Source organism: Embiotoca jacksoni, unplaced genomic scaffold (assembly GCF_022577435.1).
Source record: "Embiotoca jacksoni isolate LCO1_2020_lvr unplaced genomic scaffold, fEmbJac1.0.p SCAF_31, whole genome shotgun sequence".
Classification (NCBI taxonomy): Eukaryota; Metazoa; Chordata; class Actinopteri; family Embiotocidae; genus Embiotoca; species Embiotoca jacksoni.
The window spans coordinates 3,027,987-3,045,124 of record NW_027185383.1 but is presented as its reverse complement, the minus strand read 5'-3'; the positions used below and the strand labels follow the sequence as shown (position 1 = coordinate 3,045,124).

At 45.3% G+C, this 17,138-nt stretch overlaps 1 protein-coding gene across 1 annotated transcript; it reads right to left on the bottom strand.

Moving 5' to 3' along the window:
* Positions 1-50: 50 nt before the first annotated feature.
* On the bottom strand, positions 51-15,922 carry ap1g2 (adaptor related protein complex 1 subunit gamma 2). The gene is made up of 22 exons (XM_069164367.1): positions 15,790-15,922; positions 14,886-15,088; positions 14,259-14,383; positions 12,648-12,789; positions 12,147-12,243; positions 11,976-12,052; positions 11,722-11,817; positions 11,244-11,324; positions 10,559-10,657; positions 10,411-10,466; positions 9,602-9,715; positions 7,812-7,952; positions 7,215-7,269; positions 5,917-6,039; positions 5,294-5,383; positions 4,490-4,617; positions 4,033-4,137; positions 3,688-3,835; positions 2,874-3,039; positions 2,526-2,668; positions 1,323-1,421; positions 51-1,064 (listed from the first exon to the last, which is right to left on the bottom strand). The coding sequence occupies exons 2-22, from the start codon at positions 15,084-15,086 to the stop codon at positions 972-974; spliced, it is 2,379 nt and encodes a 792-aa protein (XP_069020468.1). The 5' UTR covers positions 15,087-15,088; positions 15,790-15,922; the 3' UTR covers positions 51-971.
* Positions 15,923-17,138: the final 1,216 nt, after the last annotated feature.

Below are 17,138 nucleotides of genomic sequence, written 5' to 3'. Positions count from 1 at the left end.
AGTGTTGTCCTCTGATATTCACGCACACATCGAGCACACTCTGTGAAAACTCCAGTTTTTTTTGTTTTTTTTTATTAGAAAAATGAGACTGAAGATTCAAAGACGATCGAAACAGCTGACAGAACACCCCCGCTGGTCTTTTCTCTACGTTTTAGTCAAGGTAGTGATATGAAACAGTCTGAGAAAATCCATTTAGAGCACCGCAGCAATGCCGACTTCCAGTTTCCAGAGTGGTTTTAAAACATTACGAGATGCAGTTGAGGTTTGTTCACAGCCCTCCTTGTACAACAAACTTCCCAAGGAATTACACTCTTCATTGTGCTTATATGTTTGATATCTAAAATATACATCTCGTAGGCAGCGTCAGGCCTGGTTTTCTTCTCGCATCACAACACACAGTCCTCAGGAAATAAAAATAACTTAGTTAGGAACCTCTGTAAACAATAGACAAGGTGATAAATGGTCAGGGAGAGTCTGGGGAGGACTAAAACATGGTTCTGAGGTTAATTGAAGTCTTATTGGCCGCCCAAGTTAAATATAAAGACGTTTAGAGGGGATGAAAGGCACCAGGGAATGAAGTAGGAGTGTGAAAGTAAATGAGGCAGAAAAAGACCGGAACGAACAGAAGACAAGTGAACGCAGCACGTAAGGTTGTGTTTAAAATTCTCCACCTTTCAATCTCCAATTCATGTCTTTGTTTTTCTCAGTAAAATCAAGTGTAGCAGATACAGAGATTTCATAGTCATAGTGGCTCTTTTAGTTAGTGTTGACAAATGTCCATATTAAACCTGAATATTCAGAAGGCTGCCATCAATACTTCTGTTCCAGAGGAGGGAAACGTCCACGGCTGATTTCCTGTGAGAGGACTGAGAGAACCAGCAGTGTGGAGGGAGTGACAGGAGAGAGGCAGTGCCTGCTGCTGATTGGTCCACAGACTGATGTCAGAGTCCTGCTGGTCGGAGCGGCCGGCGTCAGTGTCCGGGGAACGAGTCGATCTGGACCGTGTCCTGGACGTTCGACCCTCGGCTGGTGTAAGAGACGCGGAGTCTCATTTTTAGGTTGACCTGAGAGGAGAAAAGGGGGGCGGAGTTTAAATACACGCCGTCTGACATCGGAGCAGAAACGCAACAACGCGGCTTATTAGAAGGTCAGACTGGTAGAGGGCAGCTGTCTGCTTCACCTGATAGTATCTGATATAACATAGACTACCTTGAATGTGAGCAGGCGCCTCGCTTGTGTGTGTGTGTGTGTGTGTGTGTGTGTGTGTGTGTGTGTGTGTGTGTGTGTGTGTGTGTGTGTGTGTGTGTGTTCTGCAGACCCACCTTGTTGGGGTTGTTGAGGACCACCATCTGGGTCACCTTAGCTGCGCCTCGCGCAGGAAGAGCGTCCCCGCTGGGGGCCTTCATGTGCAACTGGACACTCTGCAGGGAGGATCAAACAGAGCTTTGAAGTTGAAACACACACACACACACACACACACACACACACACACACACACACACACACACACACACACACACACACACACACACACACACTCTCTCTCTCTCTCCCTCCCTTTGTTGCCCTGATGTCTCCCAACGAGAACATGTTGGGGGTTAAAACTGACGCCTACAAACCGAGTTCAGAGAACAAATTCCCACAAGTGTTTATGAAATAACTGTTTCTGTTCTATCTCCATTTTTTTTTCCAGTTATTATTTCTATACATGTATCTTACAACATGTCTAACTTTTATCATTGCCAGTGATATCATATCAAATCCTTCACGATGTCCCATGGTTTTGCTCCCCACCAGCTCGGCTTGATTTGGCTCCCTGCTACTTCTTTTTGTTCCCCAAAAAATGTAAAACTAAATTTGATGTGTGCTCTCTGCTTCGAGATTCAGATCCGTCGTGAAATCACAAATGTGCGCGTACCAGCGGTCACAAAAACACGTGGAACTGAGGTGCTGACGTTGATCAAGCGACGTAACTCTGACTACCTCCTCACAAAGGTCAAAGCTTCCTTCTGCTCTGTGCACGCTGCCGCGCCGCGCTGCATTCGAGGCCAACGGGAATAATCGAAGAACTCTCTGATAGCTCCCAGTGCACACTGTGTATATACAGAATATCGATATCAGAACGGTTTTAGTCTCTTATCGGCCCAGTTCTACTTCTCATGTCAATGAAACCTAAAAGTCCCAGAAACAATAGTGCCGACGTGGCGGCTCCAGATCTGCCATCGAGCAACACAAACCGGTTAAACATGTGGCGACAGCAGGTTCTTCAACCGCTTTCTTCTCTAATAAAAACGTTGCATTAATCTACCGTGTCGCCGAGTGAAATCTAAATCTGGTCCTCTCCATTCTATCTCGCATTGATTATGTATTTATACAAACAGTCTGAGTAGAAGGAACGCCACCGGCCCGCCGGTCCGTCACGTCTGAGCCCACCGAAGGAAGCCGACAGAGAAAGTTTGCTCCGCAGTGAGTTTGTCTGCAGCAGGAACGCGGCGCGGCGCGGCGCTGCCGGCGGCGACACCAACCTTGGGCACCGCGGCCTGCAGGGTGAAGCTGCTGATGTCTGAGTCAGTGGCGTTGGAGGCTGTGAGTGTGACCGTCAGACCCGAGTCGGACTGTTTCTCACTGCTCAGCGTCAAAGTCACGCCGTCTTTGTCGTACACGGTCGCTGTGGAGAACAAACGCTGCGTTCAGAAACAACAACCGAAAAGTGCAAACTCGATCTCAATACCATCGAGCTGTTCTCTGCTCATCACACGGACATTGAAGGGAAGTTTTAGACTCTTAAATCTAGAAATGTTCTCCTTGTCTATATGTCTAAAACCACTTCCTGTTTCTCTGCGGTAGTTTGTGTGAGCGTGTAAAGATCAGACCTGGTGTGAGGGGAGCCGGCTCCAACCCTCCCAGCAGGTCCAGCAGGTCTCCTCCGGCGCTGCTGCTGCTGCCGCCGGCGGCCGGAGCCGGCGCTGCGCCGCCTGCTGCCGGGCCGGGCCGCGGAGGCTCCTCGGAGGCGCCCAGAAGGTCCAGGAGGTCACACACCTGAGGAGAAAACCAAAACGGGTGAGTGTGACGGTGAAGTCGTTTCTGAAACGTTTGCGAGGGGATTTGATTTACTCGCATAAAACTGATTAAAAACAAAAGAATGCTAATTTTCTGAGCCACCATGTTGGTCTCGTGGTGCGTTTACGTGGGAAGCCGGAGAATACACCTGCTGAACTAGGATCATGTTCACGGGATGGTGGAAAGAGAGCTCTGAGAAGTAGGTTGGACGTCACTCGACATGGAGGCGTTTGTGGTGAAGTGATGAAACGTAGTCGTAGCCAGACCTGGTTAGCCTCGCCTAACGAGTGTTAGCTGTGGTCAATGTCAAAAGATAAAGTACATCTCAATGTATAAGAATGTAGTGTAGTAATAATATTGACATCCTGAGCTCCATTTGGTCTTGGTGTAGGTTTATTGTGAAGATGACAAGGTTGTTTGTCACTTTTCTGAAACGGAGCACATTCTCCCGTTTGTTTTGGGAGCTTTCCCTCCCGGCTGCCTGAACGTACGACGCTAGCTTAGCTTTAGAAGGAATTAACGGCGCCTGATGTGACGATGACAACCTCACCAACGAAAGAAGGTTTAACAGGTAAACTGGACTGTTAAATGTACTCCAGAGGTCACGAATGCGGCGTCCCGCCTCACCTGGTTCGCAGGCTGTTGAGGCAGCAGCGCGTCTCCCGGTTTCACTTTGACAGCCGGGATCTCCCTGACGACCTCCCCTGCTGACTCTCCGTTGGTGTGACCCGGAGAGTTCTTCTCAATCACAGGCATCCTCTCCAGCACCGCCGCCCTGCACAGACAACCAGCTCAGCTGGTTAGGCCAGAAACACCATTCCCCCCCCCCCCCCCCCCACACACACACACCGTTACTGGATGTCGTAACAATATGTAATATGAAACCTCTGTGTCTAATTTCAGAGGGATACAAGAACAGAAGTACTTCATGTAACGAGGAGAACAACTCTGCTTCATGCGGCTCTGGCGTACCTCATGTGGTCGTATTTTTTGAAGAGAGCGTTGTATTCAACCGCTCTCTGCTGGAGCTCCACGTCTATACAGCTGCCGTAGATGCTGACGATGCTTCGGATCCGACTGTCAGGGGACAAAGAGTGACGGAGAGGAAGAGGAGCCGTAAGAGGCCATCAAGACACTGAGGAGTATTTTCTTAACGGCACCAAACTCTTGGTTTAATCATAAACTTAAACAAGTATGAAGAAATATAGACGCTCTATCAACATCTATAGTTGAGACAAATCTTTCCCACAGAAACATGTGAGTCAGAAATCTCACAGAAACATGCAGCTAAGACGTAACGTATCAAAATTCTAATTCTGGAACAATAAGAGGTTTTTTTTCATGAGCGAGGAGAAAAAAGCCTTTTGCACACTCGGAGGCCTGTTGAGCTTCAGCTGCACCTGCAGTTAGTAACACCAGTGTTTCTTACTCCACGTTATCAGTGATGCGTGTGCTCAGCTTCATGGTGGCGGTGAGAGCGAAGCCTCTGGTCGCCGGGGACGACATGTGGGACTGTAGAACCGTTTCCAAGGCATCCAGGACGTCGTCCTCTGTGACCTGATCGAGAGACGAGAGAGAGAGACTCTGAAAGCTGCCGTCAACTTTCACTAACCCAAACGCTAAAAATGTTAATACCTAATGGCTTTTCTGTTGACATTCAGTTGATTCAGTTATAACTTGTGTTAAAACTGAACCAACTGAAATGCTGCGGTTGTTACGACGGTTACTGTTGCGTACGAGCGCTGCAGAGAGGAAGCAACAACCTTTAGACGTAAATATTCAAAGTTCCGTCACTTGATCGACATCAGCAGCCGAGTTGTGTGTTTTTGCGGCCGCTGGTACGAGAGCTTTTGTAATTTGACCACGGACTTGAGCTGAGAGTGCTCATGTAAGCGCACGTATCACCGGCGCTGACGGTGATGAAGTGACAGAACTCATGAAAGTTAAAGCTTCCACCTGCTACGTGCTCGTCGTGCTGCTCCGCTTCATTCAACAAGAACAGTCTTGGAACTTTTTACTTGCACCACGTACTGCTGCTTCTTCTTCTTATTATTATTATAATTATTCAGCTGTTGTTGAGACTAAAACTTTAGCGTACTTCATTTTCTTTGATTTTGGTGTCATGATCTAACTTTAGGTTAAATCCTGATGAAGTTGGAGCACTCACCAATAAAGACCAACAAATATGTATTGATATGAAAACCCAGGTCGGTGTTTGTTGTGCTGCGTGTACCTGCACAGGTTCGGTGTCCTGACACTCTCCTCTCAGCAGCAGGTCTCCGTACTCTCCGATACACCAGCACGCCACCTGGACCAGAGACGGCTGCAGGTACAGATGTTACACTCAGAGCACAACCACAGGAGGACAAGCAGTTTGAAACATCAGAGCCGGTTTTTCCCAGAATTCACAGCCAGCTGATGCGGGGGAAGACAGGAAGCTGCACCACACTGCAGACGAGTACACGGCGGCTCGTCTGACTTTGATCCAAAAATAAACCCGGTTGCGTCAGACTGTATTCAAACTGAGAGCCGGCCGGCTCTGGCTGCTTCAGGACTGTCCCAACCTCAGAGGAAATACATCACAGACCGACTTTACGTTTGTTCTCTGCCCGACATTCACACAAAGACTTTGCAATTATAAATCAAAACAGTGAACGGATCATTTTGAGCCTCCTTTGTGTCACAGAGGCTGTGAACTGTGAAAGTCGGGACTGCGTGTGAAAATCAGGGCGTCATTTATTGGTGTGAACACAGCTGACCAGAGTCTGATCATCCCTCGCTCCTCTTGTTTAACTTCACCGCATACATCAATATCTTTTCATGATTATATTGTAATTAGAGAGCAGACGCACGGACCTGAGAGATGTCGGTGAGCAGAGCGCGGTACAGCTTGTTGACGGTGTAACAGTGCAGCTCCGACTGGTTGGTGATGAGCTGAATCAGGTTGGGAACCGTTTCGTCCCGCACGTCGCCCCCTGCCTGCCAGAGTGGGAATCACACACACACACACACACACACACACACACACACACACACACACACACACACACACACACACACACACACACACACACACACACACACCAAACTCTATTAGCTGGACAGCTGGTCCAAGAATTTGGGTCACCCTACACTTTTACACAATGACCTCAGTTGGGGGACATTTTCATAACAATTCACATAAAAAAAAGAATTAACATTTACCAGGATGGATTAACCCTTAACTCGTTTCACATCTCTTACATCACTCTTTCCATACACTTCTTCTACTTCAACATTGCAGAGTATTAGCTTAAGCATGAGCTTTTCACTTTCATTCATCCTCTCAGGGGACCAAACCAAAGTTCATGTTTTTGTTTCACTGTAAACATTTGATTTAGCTGGAAGCCTTTTTTGTTTTAATGGAGAAAAATGACTGAACAGATACATTTTGTTGCTACTGTACTATTATTATTATTATGGCATTACTAACAGCGCTTATTCTCCTCTCTGAAAATAAGTTTCAATTTTCAGCATTTTTATGTATTTTTGTAAACTTGACTTCTGATTTCCTTGTTGGACCAAATTACAATGAAATACTTTCCCTTCTCTTCCTATTTTCTGACGCACAAGGAAGATGTCTGCCTCCAGAGTTGTTTTCCAGAACCTTCACTACCGTGACTCACTCCTTCTCATCCGGTTCTTTTTCCTTCCTCTATTGTTTAATGAGCGATGATACGCAGCCGCAACTTCCTGTAATTGTAGTTGTGAATCAAAAAGTTCTAATCGTCCAAAAACTGTTTTCACACTGCGGACGACCTGACCCACGGTTCAGTTTCAGTCAGGCACCTTTCACACCTGCTATTTTTGTCCGGACCAAACTGAAAAATCCAGACTAAAGAAGGAAGGTGTGAAAGCACCCAGTGCTTGATGAACCAGAAGCGTGTAACATGAAAGCATCAGTCCTTGATAATAATATAAAATAAAAAAAGAAGTTCTAGGAGCTGTATTATTGAAGAGTGACGTCCACACGTCTCTTATCACATGTACTTAATTCAACACTTCTACACGCGTGTGCAGACGTCACTCGTGCGGCCCCCTGAGTGCTTTAACGGAGTCGTGGAGGAAGAAGCCATAACGGAGGCAGCAGGGTGAGCGGCTCGGTGTGTATTTACCGTGGTGAGGACATGCAGGATGGTGTCAATGTGCCAGCGCTGGGAGGGCGCATACCTGACAGAGACAGAGACACACACACGGCTAACTCAGTGGTGCTTGAGGGGGAGTAAGACACGCACACGCACACACACACACACACACACACACACACACACGCACACGCACACACACACACACACACACACACACACACAGGTTTATCATCTCCCGTTATTGCATCTGCATCCTCTCACGTCTTGTGCAAGCACACATACGAACAGAGAAGTGCATCGAGTCGTTGAATGATACACAGTAGAAACACAGAAAGCCGTTCTTTGTCCCAGCTAGGCAGGATTATGACCGAGTGGAGACAGTGCGGCCACAAACAGGACATCTCAAGCACAGAGACTTTTCTATTAAACAGCTGCAGCACATTCTTACCCACATCGCTATCTTGTATTATTTTTGTAACAACACCAATCCCAGCTTGGCACAACACATTCGAATGTATTCACATGCATGAATGTGGAGCGTGTGTGCTCGCATGCATAGACACAGTCTGTGCGAGTCAAACAATGTTGTGCTGTCGGCGCACTTGTCTGCAGAGCTCCACGCACCTCTCGGCAGCGTTGAAAATGCCGCTGGCAGCTTGGGACCTGAGCTCGGGGGGGCAGGAGGAGAGGAAGAGGAGCAGTTCCTTCATCATGGAGCGGATGTTGGAGGCTGACACCAGAGCCAGGGAGAGATCCAAGGCGCGGCTAGACGGACAGGAGAGGAGGATGAATGCTGCATATACAGGCTGGTCGTTAAATCCCGTCCATACAGTTAAAGTACGTAGATGGTCACATGTTCAACCCCCCCCCCCCCCCCCCCCCCCCGACATCCACTTAAAAGTGTGTCCAACAATTTTTGAAGCAAGAAAATACACCCTGCTGAAGTGCCCTTTAGCAACACATTCACCCCTTTGTGTTGCTCCTTTGGACCTCAGCCACGTAATCAATTACAAATTGCACTTTAACATGTATGCGGGTTCCCGTAAGAACAAAACTCTCCACCAGCACAGAACAAACAGATCAATAAAGGCCGTTTGATTGGTTTCAATACGCGTCTGTAATTAGTAAGCAAAATGTGCTACAACTAAGCGTGTCACATTGCGAACCATTTTCTGTAATTTAAACTACACCTCACTGCTCCTGTGATGAGATAAGAGCGGACAGCATCAAGCTGCAGTGTGTGCCACAGTTTGTCAGCGTAATCAGAAGTAGCCACCACCCACAGCGGGGGAGATGGAGTCTGCTGCTACCCAATCAAAACACACAACACTGATGTTGCCAGGTGGCGACACAGCTGAGAAACACTTAAGAGTCTGTGAGCATCTATAGACAGCACTTAAAGTGATGAAGAGTGAGTAAGAACGAGTGGCGCTGAACTGATTTATTTACAGAAATCTATTAATAAATCCATTATTACTTTTTATGATAATCACAAAATGTCACACAAACACCTTACAGAGGTCTCCTAAATTCCCTACATTTGAGAAATGTGACTGATTCTACTTTAAATTGAATTGACCCGTGATTTGCTGGCTGTGAACCCTCTAAACACAACCCACAAACCAAAAATTAGGCCATTTATTATCACCAGAAACTGTAAAAGTAGAAACAATTGACCTGTTGACTGACAGTTGAACGCCCCGCCCCCGTCATGAAATCTAAACCTAAAATAATGATATTTGTGGTATGAATTACTTCGTCCTACATTTCTCATTTAAAATTTCACCGAAAATTGAAACGTTTACAAAAAAAAATTCTGCTCTCCTCAGCACAACTTTGAAGCCTGATATGACTCAGCTGAGTCCAACCGTCACCTGATAAAAATTCAGACTGAACTTCAGGCTGGAGAACAGAAAAGATATGACGGAGATTACGGGATAGAAAAATATATGATTTAACATAGTTAGATATCATGTGTAGCTCCCTTTTTATTTCTAACATTGGTAACACTGGAGCTCTTGGTGAAATGTTTTTTTATATAGATTCAATTTTTTTGTAAAAGAAATTCAACGTATATTTTTTTTACTTCTTTTATGATTTATGTCATTATACCTGTGTTACGCAACATAAGAGACATTTCTAAGTTTTCCCTTCTTCTAGCCATGACTGTGCTGTTTAGAGGAACAGGACCAGCTGGTGACAAATGAGCCCACAGCCAGTAAAATGTGACAAGAGATGAATATGCCCAGAAACTGCATGGGATTTATTTATAAATCTAAAAAAATAAGAATAAAGAATCTATCATAACACACATTAGGAGTTAACTTTGTAAGAATCACCTCCGAGTGTCACATTTACCGAACATTTGTGGAACAGCTGTGTCTGAAAAATTGATAAGAAGACGTCAAAGTTACCGCTTGACAGACGCGTCCTGGTCCTTCAGGCAGTCCACAATGGTTCCCCGGTGACGCTGCACTGCATTATGGTCTGTCCCAACGATCCTCTGGAGCGAGGTCATGGCGATATACCTGGACACGAACACACACAGAGAGGACAGAAATAAAGATGTCAGGTTTCTACATTTCAAACTATGAGAGTTGAATTAACCAATATCGACAGCAGGGTCACTTCAAATGAGAGTTTTATTAAAATTACATCTAAAATAGTGTCGAACCAACAGCTAACGATAAAGATTAATTCACAGTGCAGCTGTGAAAACCCAGATGAATAATTTATCTTTCCACTTGGACTGATCAAGTATTTATGTGGGCAGAGGAGAGATGGTATCTAGTCGGCAGGAATAAACCAGTCCTATTACTGTCAGCCAGCCTGAGAGAGATTCAGGGGGCCTGCAGGTAGAAACCAGACGGACCTGTCTGCCCACGAGGTCCTTATGGAGCCAGACGCAAAAAATAGTAACACAACAAAACCCCGGGGAACCCGGGACAGGCCCGAGCTGCAGCGGCTGAAAAATGACATGGTCTGAAATGGAGAGATCAGCATGAAGAGGCAGACGGTGACCTTCTGGTGGGGCTCGAGAGGAAAGTAATTAGTCAGCTCAACAGCCGGGTGGGAGGTTCGCCGTCAGCCTTGAGGAATGGTAAAAGGTGAAATGACCCTGAGAGATAAGAGGAATGACGGATGGATGGAGAAGAGAACAGAGGAGGGGGGGGGGGAATATGTGGAGAGGAAGTAACGCAAGGGAGAGAAAAACAGCACTGACCGGATGTTCCTGTCGTTGTTCAGGAGAAATCTTCCCAGGATGTTCACAGCCAGAACCTGTAGCACAAAGTGAGGGAGCACTCGGTAATGAATGAAGCAACATGACTCCCTGTGCATTAAAGTGAAGAGAGATGGCACCGGTGTCTCACCCTGAGGCCGCTCTCCGACTTGATGTCTAATACAGTGAGAACAGTCTCGTACAGCACGGCGTTGCCCACAGTCTTAGTGCTGTCGGTGTTGGTCGCCACCTGTGAGGCAGATCACACACACACACACATTAGTACACACACATCCATTTATTTGGTCAACATATTAAAAGATCTGTGACATGTTTTGAATGAGGAAAACGTGTTGTTCCTCCCTGTAATACCTCAGATTCAACCTTTAAAACTGCTGGATTTAACACCCAGCAGGTCCTTTCAGAGGAAAATACACACAGGAAGTGATGCGTTCATCTTGCTAGCAGTACCGTACTTTCCGGACTATAAGCCGCTACTTTTTTCCCCACGCTTTGAACCTCGCGGCTTAAACAATGATGCGGCTAATTTATGGATTCAACGGGTTTGGAAAGGCTGGACTGCTGCGTGTTGAAGAGGGCAGCATGAGCTCAGCGGGGAATTTGCCTCCGGATGAAAGTAACGAGAGCGACAATGAAAACGATCCAACATCGGATGAAGCGATTCTGAGGCGATTCAACTCCGACACCGAAGTAGGTAATGAAACAGTACCGGACAACTTATAATTACATTGTCTTGAAAAGACAGAGCAGGGAATCTAAAAATCATGACAGAAAGAGTGATTGTTTTTATCTTTTGTTAAAGTAACACAATAAACCTGAGCTAGGAGGTCGTTCATGGCGTCGCTCGCTGTTTCGTTGTTGCGGCCGAGGATCCGCAGCAACCTCAAGATGCGTACCTGGGAGGCAGGAGAAGAGGAAACAGATGGAAGACAATTTGGTGCACCGAATCAGCAGAAACAAGAGGACGGGAGACGATAGACCTGCGTGTGTGTGTGTGTGTGTGTGTGTGTGTGTGTGTGTGTGTGTGTGTGTGTGTGTGTGTGTGTCTGTCTGCCAGTGGGAAAGAAATAAACTGAAGTATAGAAAAACAATAATAGAAAAAATGTACGACCAGACTGTTCTCTGATCTGAGCCATGCAGAAACACAAAGTAGTTGTATAATACATCCTACAGTGAGTTTAAACAACCTTTATCAAAAAATGTAGTTTGTTGTCCCAGATTAGGAAACATTTAGAATGAAATAGCAGAATTCCAGTTTATGTGCGAGGAGCAGAGAGTGATATTGAGGCTGACCTGGAGGAAGGGATCACTGATTCCTGCCACATCGTGCTCTGGAGAATAACCCGAAATGACAAGACCCTTCATGATCTGAACCAAATCTGGAACGGTCTGAAACACACAACACAAACCCATCATAGCACACGTGTATAGATACTGAAGACGTCATCAGATCAGGACGTGTGTGTGTGTGTGTGTGTGTGTGTGTGTGTGTGTGTGTGTGTGTGTGTGTGTGTGTGTGTGTGTGTGTGTGTGTGTGTCCCTCATACCTTTCGGAACTTCTCCAGTGTTTCTGTGTTGCGCTCACACAGCTCGGTGATGAGCACCACGGCACCGTGTAACACACCTGGGGACCAAAACAAAAAAAACTAAACACGGAGACCAAGTAGAAGCAGTAAGACAAACTTGCTGCTCTACGTGTGTCTTTAAGATCTACAAACCGTGGTTCTTCTCAGCGAGAAGGGAGCGAGCGGCGGGGGCAAAGAGCTCTCCCAGATCATGGACTTTTCTCACAATGTGGACCGCACACAAAGCAGCCTGAGAGAACAGCAGAGCGGCTCATCAGCAGCATCACATCATGACACACTCGGGAGACGACACTGGGATCGGAGCAGTTCTACTGCACACGGAGGATCTGAAATCCATTCAGCTTTCTAACAAGCTCATAAGAAACACTATCTCACACTACGAGGCGAGATGTCCCTCAATGACAGCGCAAATGGATCAGAACTAGACAACAAATTATCCTTGATATTAGTAAGTCGTGTGTGTGTGTGTGTTCAAAAACACACTATTTATCTTTCACACTGGGTCAGCTGTAGCAATGTGACGATCACAGCATTAAATGGGGCTTGCTTGAGCATACACAGACTAACACAGACTAGCTTTCAAACCGCAACATCTGTCCTAATATTAATTCACGTCCGTGTGGAGGCGCTCACCTTCTTCTTTATGTAGGAGTTGGAGGCTCGGAGCAGCCTGTCGATCTCCGGCGCCAGATCCCTGCACATCTCAGCCGAACCCATGCAGGCCAGTGTGCACAGAGCCAGAGACTGAACGTACTGGTTACTGTGAGCGAGGTCACTGAACGACACACACAGCGAGAGAGACACACGGGTTATGAGGTAGGTCTGAGTGAGCTAATAAAAGAAAAAAAACAAAAACAAAACATAAAGCATAAGAACGTTTAGCGTTTTAATTAAATCATATGAAAATATCTACTGTACTCTAAACTATCCGACTCATTCGGAGTCTTATTTCGGATGTTTCGCTCCACAGTTTGTCGACTGGGATCACTACATGAACTTGAAAATGTACAACTGTCCAGTGTTTCCCACAGGTTGAGATTTACTTGTGTTGTTGTCCAGAGACTCGTGCAGCTTAGAGGGTGAGAGTGTCACCCAGGGTAATTTCTGTGGCTACAATTCACAGATGTCCCCTGAATGCCTCGCATGCAGGCTACTGGTAGATACTAGCTGGGTGGCTGAACACAGAGAAGCATCTGGTCCCCACTCAGTCACAGCAGAGCAGGCAACTCCTGTGTGGCCAACATAGTCTGAACAGTGACATAAGGCTTTCTAATATAAGATTTACCCAAGTTGAAAGCCGGTGGAAAGAAACACACCACCAGGTCAAACTCTACTATGTGGCTGAAATGAGGGCTTTTAATTTGAAAGGTAAGTCGTGTTTTTTTGCTGACCAATGGTGTAACTTTGATCTCTCTCACTCACTCAGTGACAGACATTTAGTTTACAGGGCTTACGTCACTGTGGCCTTCCAGACACATTCATGTAATTATGTCATTGACCTAACTTATGTGCACTCGTTTCAATTTAGCTCAGTGAGTCTCTGCTGTGTTCTGCAGAACATTGACGGTAACACAAATTCCTCTCCTCAGCTTTCTGTGTGTTTCACAAAGGGGTGGAGCGGAGCACAAGATGGACAGGTGAAGTGAGGGTAACGTTACTTAAGTTAGCATCAACTACACTTGTTATGAGAATTTAAGTGCAATAAAAGCCAACAGAGTCATTCAGTAAAAGATCAACCCCAAACCTCCAACTTCTTGCAAACATATAGGCGGTGGAGCGAGGGGAGATCGTCCACTCGTTAATAGATCGCAGAATTTATAATTCTTTAAGACAAATGAAAACATAAAAAATGCTAAATACTCAAGAAAAGTCTATGTGGGAAACACTGCTGTCACCTGTAACAACTGTCTCGCCAATGAGTAACATGCTCTGCGCCGATGGTGTAAATCGTAAAAAAAAGAGGATCTTGTGCAAACAATGGTACGATTATCATTATAAATGTGACACAAAGGATTTGACAACACTTTATTACTTCTACCCTTCCCATTCCTGTATTCTGTTCATATACAGCATATATAAACTGATATATATACACTTACATATATATATATATATATACATATATATATATATGTAAGCAGATACATTTTAAGTGTTTAATAATTCATTTGTAAACTGAATCTCCTATGTATTGTATGATGAGATAATGAATGATCGTAACTGTTTCCTTTGGGTTGTCCTTACTTCTTAATGGAGTTAGTGATGAGCAGGCTGGCGTCCTGCTTCTCATCCAGCAGCATCATGGCTCCGAGGTATCCCACCCGCTTCTCGTTGTAGCGTGGGCTGGCTATCATCCGAACACACTCCATCTAGTGAGAAGAGCAACAACTCTTTAAAATGTGAAGTCACATGAAGCACTGACACCACCAATGACCGGAGGGGAATTCTCTGCTCTTTAACAGCTCCAACTGGAGGTCAGTCTCAGTCTCAACTCAAGTGCTGCAGCCCCTCAGGCTGGGAGGGATTCAGTGGCCTAGTTCCAGTCTCCACCCTCGTGGACTCAGACTTTGACAGACTTTGCTCGGGGGAATCAAATAACAGGGAAAGTACAAAAGAGCAAGACAGGCAAGTATAAACAAATTCATAGATATTACACGTATTATTTAGTATGTGATTCCCCTTTTCTCTGTACACTCATATTTTGGCTGAGCGTCCAGATAATGTCTGATCAGTGCTGAGGCCGTAGGGCCTGCTGGCCTTTTTTTTTATCAGGACTGCCTGGGCCAGTATGTTGTGATGAAGTGAACCCAGACCCGCCCAGCAATCCAACCCAAAGCAAACCCATGACAGGCATTAGCCAAATCCCCTCACCTGACCGAAGTGAGCCGGGTAGCCCAGCATGTGCACGTAGAGCAGCTTTGCCAGGTTGTGAGATCGCCCCCCGTTGTCGGCCTGCCTGAACTGAGCTCGGATGGCAGCGCACTCCCGCTGGATGACACCCCGCTCTTCACACTGAGTCCGGGCTGACCTGATGGCCCGGATCATCTCCTGCAGGGGCACTGATGGAGACATGGCTGTGTGTGTGTGTGTGTGTGTGTGAGTGTGTGAGTGAGTGAGTGAGTGTGTGTGTGAGTGAGTGAGTGTGTGAGTGAGTGTGTGTGTGTGTGTGTGAGTGTGTATATGAGTGTGTGTGTGTGTGTGTGTGTGTATATGAGTGTGTGTGTGAGTGTGTGTGTGTGTGTGTGTGTGTTAAAGAACCAGATTATGAAGAGAACTCCTCAGACTGCTCGTTGGTGTTTCACTTCCTGTCTCAGTGTGTCGGTGAACTAATGAAGCAGCTGTCTCTGTTATAACTCTCAGACTCTCTCCACCGTTTCTACAAACACGCCTGCTGAAGCGGATTTAATTAAAAAAAAAAAAAAAAAACAGTTAAAACTTCAACTCCAAGTTTAAAACACCGACCAGCTGTTTCCGGTCCGTCGTCGCGTAATTCACTCACAAAGCTGCTTTAATAAAAAAAAAAACTCTCCGTCATCCATCGACACCCACATAACTTTGACGGGGTGTAATAAACGCGTTTAGACGGGTTGGCGACCCGGTCCGGGTGTCTGTGATGCGGGTCAGTGAGACGAGGCCGGCCACCTGACCGAACCGGGCTAACCCTGCAGATGCTGTCGAGCCTGCTACGTGGGAGACAGGCGAGCTAAAGAGCTAGCCGGGTTAGCGTGCCAGGCGGCTGACGTGCTTGGTTTTAACCGACAAAACAACAACGTACCTCTTCACACTGCGCGGAACTGCCGGTATTTAACAAGTGAAACCGTTCAACCGGGAGTCCCCCCTCCTACGCACGGCAACAGTCAGTCGGCTGGAAACCCAAATACCGTAACGCCATGTAGTTAGCGTCAAGGTAGCACAGGAAATCCTTCGACTTCCTGTCGCGACTTTCAAAATAAAAGACGCCGTGCTCGATATTGATTTTGCGATATCAGGTTAGGTTAGGTAGTTACTTTATTAATCCCCAAAGGGGAAATTTTTTTCGCTACAGCAGCATACAGGAAGCAATAAGATAATAATAGAATAATAAAAAGCAATAAAATAGCAGTAAAAAAAAATATTAAATATAAAATGCACAGTATATACAGTACAGTATATATCTATATATTGTATACAAACAACCAAGAAACACAGACAACACTTCAAATGACAGTAGGGGTGGTGGCTACATACTGAATACACAAGAGTCGATATATTGTCCTCACAACGTTTCGTTCATTAAAAAGGCATTTTTATAAAGCACATTTTGACATGTAATAACAGGTGTTTCTTTTTCTTAGAAAAAAAGTTTACAACAATTTGTTATAGGAATAAAATCACAGGTTCAAATATTTAAAACAAAAAGCTATGCCTTATCATATATGCAACAAGCCAAACATTTTTTTTGTTTTTTTGTTAAAAATGTATTTGACAAAATACTTCAATCAACCATATTTCAATGTCCCTATCGGCACATGGACAAATAGGAATCTTTGTTCAAATCTCTGTTCAAATAGTACAATATAAATAGATCTTGTAGACACTAGTTATTTGGCAGCTGTTATGCAGGTCAAGTTGTGTCCTGTAAAGCATTTCATATTAAATATCAAACATATGGAACATGCCTATTTATAGCTCACCTCTGGCAAAATAATACTGTTGACTGTGTTTTTTGGTTGTTTGTATATAATATATAGAGATATATACTGTACTGTATACACTGTGCATTTTATATTTTATATTTTATAATTTTACTGCTATTTTATTGCTTTCTATTGTTCTATTATTATCTTGTTGCTTCTGTATGCTGCTGGAGCGAAAAATTTTCCCCTCGGGGTTTAATAAAGTAACTACCTAACCTAACCTAACCTATTTGAAATATATATACCCAGAAGGTCAACCCTCAATTCACTTTAAAATGTCAAATACCCATTTCTTTATAATAAGGGTCTTACAATTTCAAAGGTTGCCTACTATACATGGAAAAACTGGATAATGTTTTAACATGCAAGATGCACCCTAAAAACACCATAAAGACAAAGACTAGACTAGCAGCCACACAAAGTAGGCCACTGCCCAGACATCAATGGA